Consider the following 20,796-nt stretch of genomic DNA (forward strand, 5'->3'; position numbering starts at 1 on the left):
AATAGAACCAATTACGCTGCTAGAATTTGTATGAGAGAAAGAGTGCTCCAAATTTCACTACTCTGAAAATAAAATAAAACCAGTCTATAAGAGTGATTTCTGCCCTGTTAGCCCACAAAGTTAAGTAACTTGCAAATTATAGGCTGTTGTAAATCATGCCCAATATGACTTCGGGTAGGAAGTGATTTGGAAGTGTCAAGCAGGGTCCAAATTGATGATTCTTGTGGTGGGAGAGGGCATCCCTCTCCCCCAGAATGTCTGGAAGAGCAGAGATGACCCCTCGACCTCACCTACCACATCCGACCACTCCAGGTCCAAAAAACCTAGGAGCTACTAATGACAGAGACACACTGTCGGAGGCAAAGAACAGTTAAACAAATAAGGTGTAGAGGACAGTGAAAAACAGGAGGACAATGTGGACTTCCCTTAGGAGGCCCTTGACTAATTTCCAGAACACAGCACCCACCCCTGCACTGGATATGACCAGCTTCTGGCAGAAGAGGTGGGTACTGCCTGGAGGAACCTCAGGATGTCCACCATTTCCCTAAATCTGGGGTCCCTCCCACTATTCCTGCACGAGTCAATAAACACCCTCCATGTGGAGCCATACTAACGTATTTGTGGAACTCTTCCTGGAGACCAGGAGCATAGTCAGGACATTGTCTGATACGCCAAGCTGCTTCAGCCAGAGCCGCTCAGCCACCAAGCTATCAGATGGAATAGTTCTGGGCCTGGGTGAACAAACAGTACCTGAAGAAGAAGAGCCAGGCACAGAAGGGATGCCCTGGAGAGATGGAGGAGCTCCAGGAACCAAAACCTGCATGGCCACTAGGGTGTCCTCAGAAGTACTTCCTCCCTCAGCAGTCAGACTCTGTGCAAGACCTTGGGCAACAGCAACTGGGGTGGGAATGCATAGGCCTGAAGGTCAGTTCTTCATCAACACAACTATATGCCCATCTAGCTCAGTACTGCCTACACTGACTGGCAGCAGCTCTATGGGTTTTCAGGTAGGAGTAAGGCAGATGCTTTTCCACTGAGCTACAGCCTCTCAAACTGCTCAGCAAGACAGCATTCCTACCTAAGCTCTACAAGATGATTGTGTCCATGCAAGACACCATATGGGAATCCCTTGCAGACGATGGCAGTGCTTGGAGACAGACAGATCATGTATCCACAGCAGTGACCAGAGGAGGAATGATCACTGGGAGAAGCGCAGAGAGAATAACCTGTAGCAGCAAAACTGGATGCCCTCATCTGCCCCACCTGCAATAAAGCATGTCTCTCCTGTATCAGGCTTTGCAGCCACAGTTGTAACTTTCCAACCGTTTGACTTTACCTCCGAAGGTAAAGTCTTCCAGTGTCTCCCGAGACTGTTGGATGCAAACAACAACAACTATCCTGGGAGACTGGATTTGTATGTTAAGATTAGTTTTGGAATCAAAAGTATATATATATATTTCTAGCCATTCATACTCACCTTCAAAGGAGCTTGGGTCTTCCCAGGCCAATCCTATACATTTTAATCAATGGTCTTAAGCATACTTGTCCCTGAATTCTTTTTCTTTTCTTTAACATAGTTATGGATTGCCTTTGTGCTCACAAGGGTTATTTACAATCATTAAAACAACTATACAAATCAAAATACAAAGCCATACAGCAGAATTTAAAGCCCATCGAAAGCCAAGTAAAACTAAACCGCTTTTATGGCCTGCCTAAGGCTAGACTACGATGTTGGCCAACCTATCTGCCTTGGGGAGGAAATTCCACAATTGGGACACTCCCTACAGGAAAGGCCTTGTCCTAAATACCTACCAACCTAGTCTGTCTTGGTGAGGCATAGATTGAAAATTTCGGATAGGTTTATATTTACAGGCTGTATATAATAACTACCATTCTGGATGAGATAAATGCTTTCCTTTGGACACAATTGTATGTTGTTTGTTTGTTTTGGAGGAATGATCAATTGATTGCCAAACAACTGGAATTCAGACTGTGAGTGATTTTCATAATTATAGAATGAATACATAATTGGTGGCTTCTTTTTCATCACCATAAAATAAATGTGAGAGCTTCTTGAGGTAACAGGCAATAAACACACCCCACCCTCGTTCAAAAGAGACAATGACAAATTCTCATTCAGCAAATTTCAGCTGCTTAAAGATTCAGCATGTCTGTCCCAGCAGTCAACCACTTGCTGTTTCCTAGGGCACCCTTCAGAATCATAGTAATTAGTTGATCAGCGGCATGTGCCTGCAGGGTCACCATCAGCTAGCTTTTGACACTTTAGTGTTTCATTCCTCCTTCTCATTTTAGATGAGCCGTGGTGTCATTAGCATAAATTTACTATCTAAGAGTAAAGCTTTTTATTCTTCCAGAGAGATATGACATAAAAGCTCTCTCCATTTTTTCAGATTGTATTATAATATGCAAATCTCTGTTGCATGCTTATGCTGCCACTGTGGTGTCCTCACCCAAAATGTACAGCGAACAAAGAAAGCACCCCCAAAATAGAAATGCACAAATTTATTTGGTAACAGGCAAAATCACTAATGTATTAAATTGCAGCCACTATTTCCGAGTACAAAATACATTCTTTTTCTTTTTTTATATAAAAAAGATAAGCATCAGAAAATGGTAAATAGGAATGCACTGAAACCGTACACAGGTGCAGGATCTGATTTGTGTGATAGATAAATAAATAACAATCCGCACAGTGTGTATGACCATGAGGTATAGCCAGTGAAAACTCAGTGACTGCATTCAGATATGAAAGCAAAACATTGTTTGCTATTATGAACATAAGCAACCCCAGGCTACTGTACTCCCTCCTCTCCCCCTTCCATATGTAAGGGATAGAGATCAAGTACTTTCCTGGATTGCTGTAAACAGTGGTTTGCCATTGCATCTGAATACACCCAATAGGAAGCTATATATAGGCTTATATTAGTTTATGCATGAACATGCATATTTAACTATATGATACAAGATGTTCCTGTGTACTAATACTTTTTGAAACCTATTCATTAGCTTCATGTATTAATCATTGTGTGGATTCTATTAATATATCACAAGGATCAAACTCTCCATACAGTTTGAATGTCTGCATTCTTGCTGATTTTCTCACTATAGTCGTTACACCCACACCCACCTACCCACAATTATTAAAAGTTTTCAGTGAAAAAATAACATGAAATAAAATGAATAATGTGAATAATGTGCTTTCCCCTGAGCAGGCAGGCAAATGCCATTGAACGTTGTCTTATATGTTCACAATCCTTTGTTTAGTTATTTATAATTAGAGTTTTTTTGTCTGTAGAGTATTTTGTCTGATTTCTATTTTATGGGGTGCTTTTTGCTCTGTGGTTTGGACTTCTGAGCTGTCCTCCCACTTTGAGTTTTACAGACCAGAAATGTCTGAATGTCTTTATCCTTTCTTAATTCCCCGAGGGAAATTAAACTGCTTCTATGTGCGGCATAGCAACAGAAGTCTACACAGACAGCTAAATAATACGCAGTTTGGTGCTTGGTATAATTGTGCATTGAGTTCAATCAGTATTTATTTTGTTTATGAATTAACTCCTTGCCATGATGCTTTCATACAATGAAGTGAAAGGAAAATGCCAGGCGGGGAGGGGTGTGTGGCTGCAGGACAGAGCGCAGGCTATGCATGCAAAACGTTCTAGGTCTTGAGCTAGATCAGGATCTTGCAACTTTCTTTCCCATAGCTAGTTTGCTGTTGTCCTTGGGAGGGTGTGATGAACCTCAGCCATCTTCTCAGTCTTGCAGCTGCAGAGTTGGGTGCAAATTGTCTCTGCCTCCTCCACCGTTTCAAAGTTGGGAAGAAGGCTAAGGTCCCTTTGGCTGCTGGAGCAAATTCCATGGTGTTGGGGCAAACTGAAAAGCCCTTGCTATCCTTTCTAGTTTCAGACATAGGGAGGGAAGCGGGCAATTGTTCATGAGCTTCCAGTGATGACAAGTTCAAGGATTCTGGCAGTTGCAACCAAGGTGAGCCAGAATGGTTGATCCCGCACATTCATAACTGGAATGGTTATTTGTCTAAAAAAAATTAAGCAGCTGGAGGGAGAATTGGATTTGAACTGTAGCGGCCATTTCCTTGACTTAACAGCACCCCCAAGTTTCTGTAAGTTGGAAAATGTGAAGTACCCATATTAGATCAAGGTAATTGGTATTCTTTAACAAATTTGTAGAATCCAAATATTTGCCTATGCGTTGACCACTTTATGCTATATGTGGTTGACCACCATATGTTAACTATTCATTTGTAATTGTTGGTTAAATTCTACATTTATTTTTCTTCTTTCTCAGCAAAGGCACTAGGATCTTTGTATGACTTTCACAAACATAGTGAAGGTTCATAATATTCATAATGATATTTCATATCATCAGATTAGTTAAAACATTTTCATCTCCTTCAGCTGCAAAATCATTTGCAAAAGTGCCTCAATCCATGAGGCGCACAGTTAAATCAGCATATTTGATTTCCAGAGAGTGTTAGCATAAAGGTTTTGTATTTGCATTTACACATTATTTTTTTTTAAAAAAAATATTTTAAGAAAACCTATTGTCTGCTTATTTGGCTTATTCCTTTGGAAATGTTGAATTGCAGAGTGGAACTTAGTTTAAATTGTTCCAGACATTGAAAATAGTGTTCTAACGTGAAAGCATCTTAAAAGGAAGAAGTTTTGTTCCAGCAAAAATGCAGCAGTAAATTATCCTCCTCAGACCATTTTGGTTTCCCTGGGATTTTGTTCCCACCATTGTGAGATGAGTAAGCAATTGACATTAAATTGTATGGCCTGTAATTCGTGTTGTCCCAAAGCCATAGCACAAGCAAGCCTGCCTTTCAGCCAAGGCAAAACAACCGATTAGGCAAGACATTCTGAATCCCTGGACTGGGTCTTCCTGCTGGGTCTTCACAAGCTTTGGCATATCTCCATATTGGAAAAGCTAGAATTTCTGACTCAGCTGCTTGTGCATCATCAGGAACAACGTTAGCAAAGAGCAAAGACAGGAAGATTGAGGACTTAATGTGGCCAAAGAAACACAAACACCAGGAAATGTAAAATCTGGGAATTTCCAGGTAACTACACAAGCAGTTCATAACAGACCAACTGTTGCTGCTGTACTAGTCTCAGGGAATAGGGAGTGCACAAAGTTTGAGAGTTGGGGTAGTTGGTGTATTTTTTGCTGGTCCACCACCTGTCGGTAGTGAAAATGTTTGCCTCAGAATAGCTTTTCTCTTTACCTAGCAAAGACCTAAGTATTCTTCTAACTTGCCTGATGAAGAGTTCTGCCTTCCTTAAAAAGTTGCGTATTCCTACAAAGTAAATAGCTTTTTACCTATTTTATCTCTCTAAACACAGTGAGAAATATTTCATTCCTGGCAGTCTTTCAGTTCCTCAGTAACCTGAAGATTTGGTTTGTGCTTAGTCTGCGGAGAGATGGGTTGTCAGAGCACCCTAATCTCAGAATAGCAATCACAGTTTGGAGGGTGAGATTTTTGTTCTGTGATGGATCAAATAATGAAAGGAAGCACAGAAAATACACTCACGTTGCACCAGGAGATGAGAGGATTCTGCACCTGGACCCCATGGGTTATCATAATGTTTTTACAGGAAAGTTTACATGGCTCAGCAGCACAAAGAATTTTGTTTTAAAGAAATAGCTCATAGAGGTTTTTCGTTTCCCATAGTACTATACTAGGCAAGGCTTGATCTGCCAATTTGAAGTCGGCCCCTGTCACAAGAATGAGACTGAAAACTTAGCTTTATCCCTGAGTTGTTGCATTTTGAATGCCTTACTGAGATTTACCTTTATAAAAGCTTAGATTTGTGTTTTAAATGCTAGGTTGAATGTCATTCTTGAAGAATGTTGGAAGGAAGGGGGGGGAAGATACCCATACATTTTCTTCCCCATTAACAGAACCATCTTTGCTGGATAAAGAGTAAACAACTTGCAAAGCCTCAGGGTTTCAGCTATGCAGAGATTTGTTAACTTGAATCAGTCAAGCAAGACAGGTACCTAAGAGGGGGTCTGATGCTCCTATGTTCGTTGATTTAATCAGAGTTAGTTTGGTTCATTATTCTCATATCGATTTAATTCTTGCTCTTGCTCTTGTATTGATCCCAACTGTGTACATAAGGGACATTTAGACAACAGTTATTGTCTTTTATTCAGTAAAGAATCAGTCAAGAAAACATGACAGCAAACTATTAAATTAAGCATATTCTCCAAGGAGTGCTGCCTAGAGGCAGCATCTAAAAACAGACAAAGGCCTTTCCCACTTTCTTTGACTTTCCGCCCTGCAAATATTTTGTATAGATGATACTGGCATTGACCCCGGAGGTTACACATGAACAAATCTAAAGCCATACTTACATTAAATTAACACTGCATGGTAGCTCCCTCTGCCTGGCAAGCCATTTGTCTGCAGCAACCTGCCATGTAGTATTGTGCAGTAATGCTAAGTTTCCCCAGGTGGCCAGCTGGCAAAGACTAAAGACTAAGGTTCACGTTTGCATGGAACAATCTGTGCATGTGCAGTTGTATGCAGACTGGCTCAATGTGCATCTCCAAAGAACATGCATAGTTACACTGAATATTATAAATGTGCAAAAACAGCAAACACAACATCAGTTACAACATTGAAAATGAACAGTATACATAAGGGATGTCCAACCGGTTGACTGCGATTGACAGGTCGATCCCCAGGTGTTAGTGGTCGATCACAGTCTATGTGGGCTCACTTTCCTTTGTGGGGGAAAAAGAGCAAAGGCCTACCTGGATCATACCAAAGGTCCATCTAGTCCAGCCTCCTGTTCTCACAGTGGCCAACAAAATGCCTAATGGAAGCCCACCAGCAGGCATTTGTGCTCTCCAGCAACTGATAATTAGAGGCAAACTGCCTCTGGTCCTGGAGGTAATACATAGCCAGTACGACTAGGAGCCATTTTTCTCTGAATGTGACTGAAAAGGGCTGCATCTCAGACCCCTGTTTCCCAACCTTTTGGTTACACTCATTTGCCCACCATGGATCAGATGTCTGAAAAGGGCTCGTATTTGTTCTGTAAATACATTTAAATAGCTACATGATCTTCTGGTAGATTTTGTTGGCGGTTGTCATACTACTCAAGATAAGCTGTTGTAGAACAGGTGGTCTTGCCTTTGCATGAATGCAGGTTTGGCACTGTGTTTTTATAGCCCATCTTCCTGTTCTACCTCTCAGTGATATCAAAATTTGCAGTATAGCTGCTTCTAGAACATTTGTCACATGCATCTCCAATCAGAAGATCTGCATGGCTAGAAGCCCTAAGTAGGCTTGTCTGTCGTAGATTTAAGGAATACAGCTGTCTCCTATCTAGAAGAGACTACATTTAGCCATTGCTGTCTGCTGGCAACTGCTTCTCGATTCATTTCCTTAAACCTCTTGTCTACCAAACACATTACTCTTTTTGTTGCTGTTTTGGCTACCACGAATGATTTAGAGGAGAGGGGAGGAAGAATTGCGGCCAATTTCACCAGCCAATACTATTGATGGTAGTTTTATGAAAGTTCCCCTGTGCTTGGCATAATGGACTGATTGATTATGCTTTGTACACATCTCTTCTTTGCTCCAATGGATAGATGTGAAAAATAGTTTTTGAATGCATATTTTAGCACTTTTTAATGTTAAAGTTGTGTTTACTTCTCTGTTTACTGCTGCTGATTCTCCAATCCTCATAACAACCTGATTTGCACATAAAACTAAGTCAAGACATGACTTGGCGTGAACATGTGGATTCCTGGAGAGACAAGTGAGGCTACCTGGTCCCTCCCACAGTCCTCCTGCTACTGCAAACTAAGCCATGGTTTGGATTAGCATAGTCTTTGAACCTGGGCTCATGGTTTGTCTCACTTCAGAAAAATCATGAGCTGTAAACAAGATGTGTAATTTGTTTACAGCTTGTGGTTTGTCTGGAGGAGACAAATCACAAGCTGAAGTTTGGACCATGTGCTATGCCAAAGCATGGCTTAGCTCACAGTAACACAACAGCAGCAGGATGGAACTGGACTGCAGGAAGAGCAGAGCAGCCCCAATTTCCTCTCCGAGAGCCCATGGTTTGGTTTAGTTTTACATGCAAACTGAGTCAATATGTACGTCTTATTGCAGGATGTAAATGAATACCTCCATGAGTGATGAATATCCAAAATGAATGTGCTTCCTGATATCCTCCCCGCCCCCCACCGATCCTTACAGAAGAATAATTTCTGTAAAGTTTTCCTGCAGAAATAGTACTGCAGCAACAAAAGAGATTACACATGAAGTATCCCAGGTTTTGTGGCAGATGGGGGAAAATAATATAGACCATCTAAATTCAGTGCCTTAAGAGCAAGCCTTTAGACTAATTCTGACATGCTAGTCATCCAGGAAGTAAATAATTATTACAATTAGGATCAACATGTTGGCATTCCAGATTCCTTCCAGCAAAATTCCTTCCAGCAAAATATAGTAATAACGTGTCTCGAGAACTGGGTGCCTTGAATTTATTAGTAATTTTAACCCACATAAATCTATATTCTATATGCCACCGCAAAACTTCATAGGAACATGCTAAAAGTTCTTAAATGCCTTTCACTGAATCAATACACATGCCCTGAATCCCTGAATACTGAGTTCAGCAGTGAGTGTTACATGGACTTTAGAATCATAGAATCATAGAGTTGGAAGAGACCACAAGGGCCATCGAGTCCAAGCCCCTGCCAAGCAGGAAACACCATCAGAGCACTCCTGACATATGGTTGTCAAGCCTCTGCTTAAAGACCTCCAAAGAAGGAGACTCCACCACACTCCTTGGCAGCAAATTCCACTGTCGAACAGCTCTTACTGTCAGGAAGTTCTTCCTAATGTTTAGGTGGAATCTTCTTTCTTGTAGTTTGGATCCATTGCTCCGTGTCCGCTTCTCTGGAGCAGCAGAAAACAACCTTTCTCCCTCCTCTATGTGACATCCTTTTATATATTTGAACATGGCTATCATATCACCCCTTAACCTCCTCTTCTCCAGGCTAAACATGCCCAGCTCCCTTAGCCGTTCCTCATAAGGCATCGTTTCCAGGCCTTTGACCATTTTGGTTGCCCTCCGCTGGACACGTTCCAGTTTGACTTTAGATCAGACTCATTCCCGTATGCTTTAGAGGACATAGCTGGATTAGTGAAATCCCTGGATATAATTAGTCCCTATTATTAATATGCTAGTTCTTGTGAACCACCTCCTGGTGATGAAGTTTGATTGGGTTTTTCAGACCAATGCTTTTTATGAGCTAATATTTGATTCAGTTGCTGAAAGTAGACTGTCGTGATCCCTACAGAACTATTGTAATGCACACCGCTCAGTAGTGCTATTTACTCAAAACTTGTCTCATGGTTGTGAATTTAATGACGTGATTACAAAGACTGTGTGAAAAGCCCAACCACAGGATCATAATAGTCTGGGAGAGCCAGCACTTGCACAGATCAAGGAATCTATTGCCTTTAAGGAATGCCTACGTAGAAGCTTCCATGATCTCAGTTTGGTGCTTAAGAGCATAACTTAGAATTGCAGGAATCAGTGTCAATAATAAAAAGTTCCATGATGTATGGAATGTTGCAGACTACCACCTGCCTCTGACCCCACCAATATCCTTGTGCGCAGTTCAGGGCCATTGCAGGTGCATTGCAGCACATCCCACTCTGATTCCATATGCCATACATGGCATTAACTGTACATGGGCCCTCAAGTTTTTATGGCAAGAATTGCTCTAAAGTCTGCAAAAAGGAACCTAGTTTTGCATGTTATCGCCTTGGTTTGTTTCCGACATTTATAAAACTCCAATATGTAGTACAGTGGTACCTTGGTTCTCAAACTTAATCCATTCTGGGAGTCTGTTCGACTCCCAAAACCATTTGAAAACCAAGGCGCAGCTTCCGATTGGCTGCAAGAGCTTCCTGTACTCAAGCAGAAGCTGCGTCGGATGTTTGGCTTCCAAAAAACGTTCACAAACTCGAATACTTACTTCTGGGTTTGCTGCATTCGGGAGCTGATTTGTTCAGGAGCAAAGCCATTTGACAACCAAGGTACCACTGTAAATTGTCGCCCCTTTCACACACCACTTGCAGGAATAGGCAAAGCCTGCATTTTGTGCCTTTGGTCTGATAGCAGGAGCTTTACAAAGCATCAGAGTGCTCTCAACCTTTTATCAGGGTGGGTTTCTCACTTGGAGCTCTCTGTGGTTCTGTAATTGCCGACTTGATGCAACCTGCCTCCAGCCTTGCCTTTCTCTCTGGGATCTGGCATCAGACCGGAATATGACTCTTACATAGACCTTTTTTGTGTAATTGGAAATTTGGTGTGCTGCCTTCTGTTGAATGCAAGCGGGGCCAGTGGGAATCTGATGTTGCAAAAAATAAAACTCTTTTGTAGCTTGTAATTGTATTATATTTGCATACTTTAATTATAAATATATATAAATATAACAAATGTAGTGATAGTGTGGTCTCCAGAGTAAGAACATCCCTATTGTTCAGTATTAAATGCCCCGAATTCAGCAAGATTATAGAAGCCAGTGCAATTTTGTCTGTCTAAGCTTAATCATCTCCCGTAAAGATCCCCAAAATACTTTTGCTATTTCCCCATAGTTAGCTTTTGAGCGATCACACGTGCCAGGTACTTATTTGTGCAGATGTGTGCAGTAGCACACAAATAGAGAGATAAGTTCTGTAACATGAGAAGCAAACAGCACTACTCAGATGGCAACAAAAGTGCCACACTGAAAATGCTGTGCTAATGTTCTGGTTTGGGATGGAAATGCAGAGATATTCCATGCCATAACAACAGCTATCAAACAGAAGATAATCTTTTTTTAAAAGGAAAGACATATGGAAAACTGTTACATATGAGTTTATCCTCAGAAAAAGTTCTTCTCACTGATTTTAAATATGTTTGTACTTCATGTTAATGGGATAATAATCATATCATTACTTAGATTCTGCTCTTTGCATTTGTTACAATTACCTTTCTTGTAATTAGAGTTCTAAAAATCTGTAGGGAGTAAAATTTGTTAATTTCTGCCATTTCTGTCTTGATTTTTTTAAAAAACGCTAAATGATTTCAGTCTGTGAACTATGCCATGTTTTCAAATCTCATATTTTTCAGCATATATATTGAATTCCAGCTTTGCAATGTAAATAGTGACACACACACCTAGTTAATGAAAGACAGCAGATGAAAGCTTTCCCTGTGATGCTGAACCATAAACATACAATTGCTGTTTATCCTTTGGAAGGGGAAAGCGAAAGCCTCAAGTGAGAAACTGATGCCTGACAAATGTCTGCCAGCCATTCTTCCTGTTCCCCTGTCCAGAGCTGGGGAGCAGGGGGAGAAAGATTAGGGAGTTGAAACTTGCACTGGCTTTCAGAGAAGAATAACCCAAGAAAGATGGGACATTAGTGCTTCCCAGGTTCATCTGGGTAACACTGTGTTATTTTACATGAGTTGCATCTGGTCTACATATGGCCAGTGTGTTATTTATTTATCAATCTTTCCATTGATATCCTGACTTTCCATGAGAAACAGACTTAAAGACAGCTTATAGTGATTCAGCAATAAAAGTCAAAATAAAACAATAAAGTCTCTCCATTGTCAAATGAAAGAAAGAAAGAAAGAAAGAAAGAATTTCAATTAACACCTCACTTCTCTTTATACCAGTCTCATTAATTTGCTTTGTACTGCAGTCCTGAACATGTATTTGCTTCAAAATCAGTAGGGTTGGTAAATACCATTTAGGCAAAATGCATGCTTTAGTCTTGCAAAGGGCTCTCATCAATTTTGGGGGTCGATCAATTCAACTTCCTGCCAAGAATGCCGCTATGAATTCTTCATAAACTTGCAAAGTGTAAATTATTTAACTTGGAAGCAGGTTTCCTGTCTGCAAACGAAGGAAGAACTGACAGCGGAATGCTCTCTGAATTGCAACTAGACTGGTACTTCATCCCTTGGTGTATATTAACATCCAGAGAAGACTCACCTCTGCTCTGTCTGTCCTTTCTGTCCAGCTATGGAATTAATTATCTCTTGGTAGAGTGATGGCACCCAGCTCTAGAATCATTGTTTGATCCTGAAGTATTTAAATTCATTCATCCAGAGAGCTGAATCTTTGTCAGTTTCACAGACCTCATCAATGAACTGGTACAGACACGTGGCAAAAACATCGGAAGGACAAAACACACAGGCATGAAAAGGGTCCTCACTTCTATCACATTTCAAAGATGAAATAAATTTAATATTTTTTTAAAAAAATTGTCCAGTAGCACCTTAGAGACCAACTAAGTTTGTTCTGGGTATAAGCTTTCGTGTGCATGCACACTTCTTCAGATACTTCAAAGATGAATATTAACTCAGTTTCCCTTGCCTCTTGGCTTTATGTGGCTAAGAATCCTGCCAAACAGGTATTTATTCTGCCAATTATGGTCTGCATGCTTTTTTGATGCTACCAACAACTGAGACTGCCAATAGCTACCTACTGTGTAGTACTTTTGATTTCATCTCTAGCTAAAAAATAGATGAAAGCAGTTCGATCATTGTGATTGCAGCACAAATCCATTTCATGACCTGGCTAAAATAATTCTATATAGAATTGTGGGATAGTAGGGGGAAATGCTCATTTGGGGAGAGAAAAGAGAGAGAGAAGCTACCTGAACTTGCACCGATATGAATGAGAATACACAGGTGATGAACCAGAGGCTCCTGGAAAGCTAGCAAGTTGGGAGCATAATCAATTCACCTTTTAAAAAAAATAAATGTTACATTTTTAGAAGTCAAATTAAATCTTACTTTGATGAAGCAAACAGGTAAGACTGATTATGTCCACTTAAATTAAATTACCACACTATCTGAATCACTGCAAGTTCTTAATGGTGCTATCTGTTGAGAGTCACTTGTGAAACCAACAAACTCTTCTCATTCAAATTTCATTCAAATGCATGGGATTTGAACATTACATTTTAGCATTTCCTATGTAGAAGGAATATGGGGCTATTTCCAGGATTCAATATTTTTACTTGGCCTTTGAGGGCCAGGAGAAGGTGAGGCACCTGAGACATCGCTGTCTCAGGTGCCTCAGCTTTAGAGTGAACGAGTCTCAACCGTTTCAGCACACCCACCAGATAGAAAGCATTTGTATACTAAATGGAGGTCTTGGACTTTCTAGTGTGGCCTTTATGAACTAACCTCCTCAGCTACTTTGATGGAGGAGTTTAATGTAAAGGTAAAGTTTTTTTAAGACAATATCTGCCCTCCCTCAAACTTTTGTTCCCCCAATTCAGCAAGATGAACATTCTAGATTGAGAGGTGGCAGATCAATAGTGGCTGCTGGGTGTATTCAAGAAGGCATTCCATAGTGATGTATCTAAATAAGAAATCATGAGTGGAATGACCAACATTATTGAGTTTGCTCAAGATTATTAGCTGCTGTAGGGTTGCTGGAAGAGAGAAAGTATTGAGCACCAGCATATCATTGTAAATATAGTTTAAAAAGACAAAGTAGAAAATATTGCGATATTGGTGGATAGTTTATGTTGTATTGGGTTTGTAAAAACTCTTGTCTAAAATGCTAGGCAAACCCAAACTTTTGTGCTGTGTATATACTTTTTTGTGGTTTTGACTAAGTAATCAGATCCCTTTTCCCCCTCCCTACTGAGACAGTGGCTGTAAAACGATTTCTCAGTCTAGATGTGTGGTCTAGTTCCTTTATGCAGGAATGAGCTTAAGTGTAAATGAACCACAGGAATGTATGTCTCTTGTTAACTCACCTCAGGCTTGTGAATTTTTTTTTAATGGTATATGGATTTAATTCTCAAAACTTGAATTGTTGACAAGCAGGCAGAAATGTGTTTTAACTACATATAATAATTATATATCACTTTGTTAATTCTCCTAATGTAATAATGTTAAACTGAATATACTTGTTGCCACCGCCTATTTTTACAATATTAAATTTAGTTTAAGAAAAGAAGTAGATCTTTATTAAGATGGGCTAATTCTGGCCAGTATGTATTTGTGAGTTAAACTATTTTATATATCAATAGCTATCATTCTTTAAATGATCCAGCCAAGCTATATCCAAACAGATCACAGTTAATTCTTTAAAAACAAAAACACTAACCTCAAATTTAAATGTAATTTAACAATTGAAAGCAGCAAATGGTGGGCATCATGAAGCCTTCAGTCTGGAACATGCACATATGATTTATTGAATTAGTGCCTTTAGATCTTTTTTTCATATGCATTATGCCGATTGTATTTCTGATAAACGCAGGTGCAGTTTTTACTTCTGCCAAACACTTATGCTGGGTAATGAGTGCTGAATTTCTTCCGGACTGTTCAGTTGCCCAGTGTCTTTGAAAATGTCTTTCTAGAATGCACAATTTAGTAAACTCTTCCCTCCCGCCGTATTCCCACACTTCCCTCCTCCCCAGACCATCCTCTCTCCTAGTCATGTGACAAAGTTAGAAATGGGGGGTGGCAGAGGCAGATTTAGAGCAGCACAACCAGTTCTGCCGCACTGGGCGCTGAGCCTAGAGGGTGCTGCAGGGTACTGCAACTATGACATAGTGAATTGAGCAAAATGGAAGATGAGAAGCAGGGATTGCCGAATTTTTGCCTTGTACAGGGTGCAGCTGATATTTGAAAGACTGAAGTCCACCCCGGGATAGCGGGCAACCAATTGTGCCTAGTTAAATCTTTATGGGTCTTGATTTCTGTGTTGAGCTTTGCATTATTAAATGATGTAATTTTTATTTTTTTAATAAGAAAATCAAAATAATTGTGCTCTTTTTGTTTTCTTTTGTTTCATTCCATGTCTGGTCACAAAGCACTGCTCACAGAGAGATGTGCAGGAAGCCACAAAGTTTTTGTCCTACAAGACTGTTTCTAGGGGTCTGTTGGGTCTTGAGAACTTCATGATTGTGCAGGGCGTGAGCTTAGTCCACAAAAGCCAAGTTTAAGGAAACATCTCAGCCATACTGAGTGAGAGACACCAGCCAGCCTTTGCTGTTATACACCCAGGGAAATTCCTCACACCCTCCCATTTCATCTGGGTTATAGTGTTTCTGTCTCATGCCCTACCAATAGCTCCTCATCCCCTTTGTGCCCAGGATTTCATCCAGCTTTTGCTTGGTTTGAAAATGATAATGATTTTGAAGAAGCAAAACATCTCAATAACAAAAATTAAACTGGTTGGATAATTTCAACTTGGCCATAGCCAACTTGGTGCTCTCCAGATATTGTGGATTACAGCAGTCATCTTCTCTGACCCTTGGCTGGCTGGGGCTGATGAGAGTTGGGGTCCAACAACTGCTAGATGCTACCAGGTTGACTACCCCTGCCTTAAGCAGCTAAGTAATGTCATGATGTAATGAAGGGATGTCTATCTTCCTGACTACATTACCATCCAGTACAATGGTGATGAGTATTTTACCCCACCCCTCCCATAGAAGAAACCACTACCATGAATTTGTTGCTCTGCACAGTGATAGGAGGTGAAGGAACCCCCATAGTATCTGAAAACATGACGGAGTTAGAAATTCTCACCCTGGGAGACACAAAGTTTAGTGGGAAACATGTCAGTTCCCCATCATTTTCATACAGGGGAGTGATTAACTAATGATAAATTTATATAGAGCAGAGAGCATAACCAAATCCAAGTAGTTTTCCAGTGTAGTTGTTAGAATTTCTAGGAAAACATTTCCTAATACGTGAACCATGCTACAATATACCCCACACTGGGAATTTAAGAACAAAGCCCCAGTAAATATGTCAGCACAGCCTAGGACATGATGGATGTGCCAGCACTGGCAAAAAACCAAGCATCCTACACATATGTAGATCTTATATAAAGTCTTGGCAAATTCAGCCTCCAATCTGATTTTTTTTTTTTCAAAAGGAAAAGGGCAAAGTGTTTATTCCCCGTCTTATTAACAATAGCACATATCACTTTGGACATAGATGTTAACATGTAACTGAGTTTTAGGTAAACATTCCAAGAGCTTTTAAATATTTAATTTGTTGTCAGAATTCTGAAATTTGTGTGGCTGTAAGCGCATATAAGTTGCATTATCTGTCGTATCACCTCATCATTAGGATAGGCACTCAATCACACTAAATAGTTAGTGGGTGCTTTGCTTTGTCTGTTCAGATGTCTCACATCTGCTTTTTCAGTTTTGTGTGGCTCATTCTCAGCTGAGAAAATAAATACTTATCAGTGCTCTTACCTGCCCTCAATTTGTGGTTCAGCTCTCTGTATTATTCACACAACTCATAAACAGAGTTGATGTTTCACATTTGAGGGTGCTAAACTGTGGTGAAGTTAGAATTCTTTTTTCATTACATTATTATCCTGCTTTTTCTCCACGGAGATGAATGCAGTGTGTGTACTTCTTTCCCTTTGTTTTATCCTCACAACAACCTTAGGTTTGTCTGAGAGATAGCCCAATGTCACCCAGTGAGGTTTATAGGTGAGCATGGATTTCAATCTGGGACTCCCCAAGCAGACATATTCTCAAGTTCTGGCACACTCCCAAAGCAGACCTCCTTCATCTGTAGTGGGAATGTTCAAAACATCACTGGAAAAACCACGGTGGGACTATAATCGCCTTGATTTGGGGATGTATTTTAAAGTTTTGGTTCCCTGGCAATCCTGCTATATGTCATAGAGTTCACAAAGCTCCTTTAACTAATGTGGTGGCGGAGGCACAAACTGTATGAGCCAGAGAACGGAGATTCCATTGCTTACTGTGTGTTTAAGAAAACACTTTGTGTATTGTAACAGTGTGGGGAAAAGAGCAATGCCTCTTCATGTTCTTCTGTCCATGCCCCTGGTATCTGTGCATCTGTGCTTCAAAATCAAGATATAAGATGGAAGCCCCTGTGCTGTACTTAGTATGAGGATACGAGGGTTTCTTTACTGTGGTACCTCGGGTTACATATGCTTCAGGTTACATACGCTTCAGGTTACAGACTCTGCTAACCCAGAAATAGTGCTTTAGGTTAAGAACTTTGCTTCAGGATGAGAACAGAAATCGTGCTCCGGCAGTGCAGCAGCAGCAGGAGGCCTCATTAGCTAATGTGGTGATTCAGGTTAAGAACAGTTTCAGGTTAAGTACGGACCTCCGGAACGAATTAAGTGCTTAACCTGAGGTACCCCTGTATTTCTTACTTTTGAAACATTTATACCCTGCCTTCTGTCATGGAACCCACAGGGATATACATGTGTTTCCCTGGTGGTCTCCCACCTGAACTGGCTAGGCTCATGCCTGCTTAGCTTTGGCAAAATGGTGACCTCCTGACAAGGGCACCAACTATAGAGGGCCCTGGGTGCCCAAGCACCCACAAAAAATTGTTGTGGGTGCTCACCACAGGGCCCCCGACACAACTTCCAGTGCCTCACGAAGCACCAGAAGTCAAGTCTGAAGTCTTGTGAGGTTCCAAGGCCAGGGTATGGGCATGACAGCATGTTGTCATGTGCACTGGGCACCCATAAACTGGGGCCCAGGTTGGCTCCCCTGCCTCTTGTTCCTTCATACCATTTGCTTCTTTCAGCTAAACACATAGTCTGCTGCTGGGGTGTGGCTAGATGGATGCGCTGATGTTGGGAGTGTGGCTAGCTGGCATAGTCTCATTTTACTCTCAGATACTGGGGAGAAGTAAGAGGAGGTTGTCCAAACAGGGCCTTATGATTGCCCATATCTCTTGGTTTGTGGAATACCTGGCTTACGTGATAAGTTACTTGTGTGGTACATAACAGAAGTTTGAATCATGCAATTCCTGTGCCAGCTGCTTGACTGTATCAACCTGCTAACGACTCTATGAATCAGGATTTATTACATTTCTCAGTAAACTGCAGATTTTTTTTTTTTTACCGATGTAATTAAAAGTCAAGCAATGAAGGTAAAGAAATTGGGAATCTCTAAACACATGCTTCTCAAGGATTTCAAATATGCACAACAGGCCCAAATACACTCTCTAGATTTGAAAGCTCAAATCTTTTTGCTATTTGTAAGGTGTGTTTTTTGTTGGTTTTGATATTTCAACTATTGGCAAGGCAGAAGGTAGCGCTTAAGACCTTGAAATTTAGGAATTTGCTCCTAATGTCAAAATATTAGAAAATGGCTATAAATCTCATGCAAGAAAAATGAGGGGGGAACTCCAGCCAATTTTCATCTATGCCATGCAGTAGTAACTGAACTAAATACAGCTTAGCTGTCTTTTCCATTTACTTGCTTGCTTCTGCTTAATTCTTTACGTTGGCATCACAGGTTGGATTGGCATCTTGAGGAAAATGAGAGGGGGTTTCAAATGGAAAAGTGACAACTAAACTATTGCAACCTGAATAATTTCATTGCTGGCTTTACCGCAGATGAGCAACTAGCAAATATGAGTACAATTCCTTCCTAAACATGAATACAGTCTCCAAAGACACTAAACTTTCCTTTAAGTATCTTCACCTAACATTGTTTAAAAATAACAAACATAAATTTGTTTCACTAAGGTTATCTGCTTTAAATCTCTAGAGCTGATTCTCCTCCAAAATCGTCAGACAAGCAGCCGTCATCGAAAGAGATGCCTTCAGAGTCAGAAAAAAACACTGGTGATCCTGAAGACCTCTTTGATGATATCTGACCAATCTGGAAGACTATGACCTCACTACAAGCCGTTTATCTCCAATTAATTATTTGTCTCAAAAAGAATATTTTTATCTAGAAGCGGGGGGCTATTTGTTCTTTCGGATAACTTTTTTAACAATGGTTTTATCTTTTTCTAATAAAGTTTTTGTGTGTGATCCCCCTGGTGGTCATCATTTGTCACTCAAGATTTCAACGATGGGTTTGTCTACAGTTGATTTGTGTGAGGGAAGCTGATTTTCCCTTGGGGGTTAGGGAGAAAAATTAACCAGACCACCAAAGTGGCAGCAATAAAAACAGTGAGGGGAGATTAAGACTGCAATTCCTGCAGAAAGGTGTCTTTTAAAGTCTATAACTTTTTCATAGAGCCGTAAGATATTTCCCAAATTCAAGGCTGACAAATATTTTCTAATTTGCACCATTCTGCTATGGAATCCAATGTCCCCTCTGTCTCTCCTTGGTTGCCACTTTTTTAAAAAGTCCCAGGCTGAAGGCTGATCATCATTAGCTCCAGTTATGCAGTGGTCTAAGCTGCTACATCTTGCTCAAGCCTACACCATTGTTTCATATTTTTATTGATGCAAACCACTTTGGGACCTACTGGCAAAAGGCGGTAAACAAAAGTCTCAATTAAATAATAAACAGAAGGGAGCATAGAACAAAACCAAATAACTTCAGCCTCCCACTATATCTCTCACATGTATCACTTCTTATTGCAGAAGTTATTCCAGAGGGCAAGTTTTTATATGACAATGCCTTCAGGGGCAAACAAAGTCACTTGTGAAAGAGAGCAAGAGAAGGTAGTGCAGATGAATAGGTAGATGTTTTTTTCAGGCACTGCCAAAAAACACAGAAGAAACGGGACATTATTATTTTTTTACTACAAAACATGCTTCTGGAAAACTGTGTCTGTTTCAGCCTTAATCAATGCTAGTTGCTACTGGAGCAGATGGTGCAGTTCAGCTCTGGGAAGAAGAAAAAGAAATGCCAAAATTAACAAGATTATAGTTGCTATATGGAACTCCCATTTTAGCAGTCACACATTTATGATTCTCAATTCTTTTGGACCCACCGGGGTTTTTGATCTAAGTTTGTTTTGGATGGGCATCTACTAACCTTTGCTCAGAGTAGACCTATTGAAATTGTTGGCCATGGCTAATTTAGAGAACATTAATTTCACAGAGTCTACCGAAAATGAAAGTTAGTTTAATACAACCCTTTGTTTTTTTTCAGTTCGACATTTGCTGCCACATTTTATAGCACTGCAAATTCAAAAATAGTTCAGCTTGCTTAACTCATACAGGACTAAACAAATAAGAAGAAGAAACAAAAAAAATTGAAAATAGGGCACTGAATCCGTTATGGAAATAAGAAATATGGATGAAAAACACTACTCTTTCTATAAACAGTGTGCAAAGCTGAAAAGGGATAAGAAGGATTAGAGTGTATGTTATGAAAAGATAGGTAGATTGTAACCAGGTGCTCACTACTGTAGATGCTTTCCAATGTATAACCATATTTAATGAGGAAATAATGGGAAAACACACTTTTACTTTTTACTCATACTCTTTGGACTTGTGTTGGCTGCAACTCCACACGTTTGCCCATCCTGGAATCTCAAATGGGTTGAATCTTGAGGAAATTAGTCATAGATTATAGTTGTGACTAACTTCCTCTGCATCCAACTCAACTTTTTCCTTGGGATTGTAGCCATACCTTCTTTTTAAAAATGCTTTATGTGTAAACATCTGCTCAGCTATATACAGTTTTCATGACTTTTTATCAATGCCTCTACCGTTAAATGCGAAATGTACAGAGATTATATGCATCATCTTCAAACCATTAAAAACTATTTTTTATAGCCAGTGGTGGAGAGTTTGACTTTGGGCTAGAAAATTATGGGTTTGTTGTAGTGCCAAAGCAAAATGCACTTCCATGGATTTGTAATCCTATTCACAGGATATGAAAATGAAGTGGGGAGAGGTATTTTTCAAGATTACTTTTGTCAGCAACAATGAGGGCAGGTTTCAGTTTTTGTTGTTTCTTGTACTGACCAGCCACCATTTCCTTCCCCAAAGTGTCCC

General features: G+C 40.2%; 1 protein-coding gene across 8 annotated transcripts in view; it reads left to right on the top strand.

Annotated features, from left to right (window-relative positions):
- The window catches only part of XRCC4 (X-ray repair cross complementing 4), a 102,503-nt gene extending 81,930 nt beyond the window's left edge, over positions 1 to 20,573 (top strand). For all 8 annotated transcript variants that reach the window (XR_013977196.1, XM_080973037.1, XM_080973039.1 and 5 more), the window contains one exon: positions 18,602 to 20,573. Coding sequence is in view for 7 of the 8 variants with exons in the window: in XM_080973037.1 (XP_080829163.1) it covers positions 18,602 to 18,710 (109 nt within the window). In the remaining variant the exon portion in view is untranslated. The remainder of the gene's footprint in view (positions 1 to 18,601) is intronic.
- The last annotated feature ends 223 nt before the right edge of the window (positions 20,574 to 20,796 follow it).

Source organism: Podarcis pityusensis, assembly GCF_964106645.2.
Source record: "Podarcis pityusensis genome assembly, chromosome: 11".
NCBI classification, from domain to species: Eukaryota; Metazoa; Chordata; class Lepidosauria; order Squamata; family Lacertidae; genus Podarcis; species Podarcis pityusensis.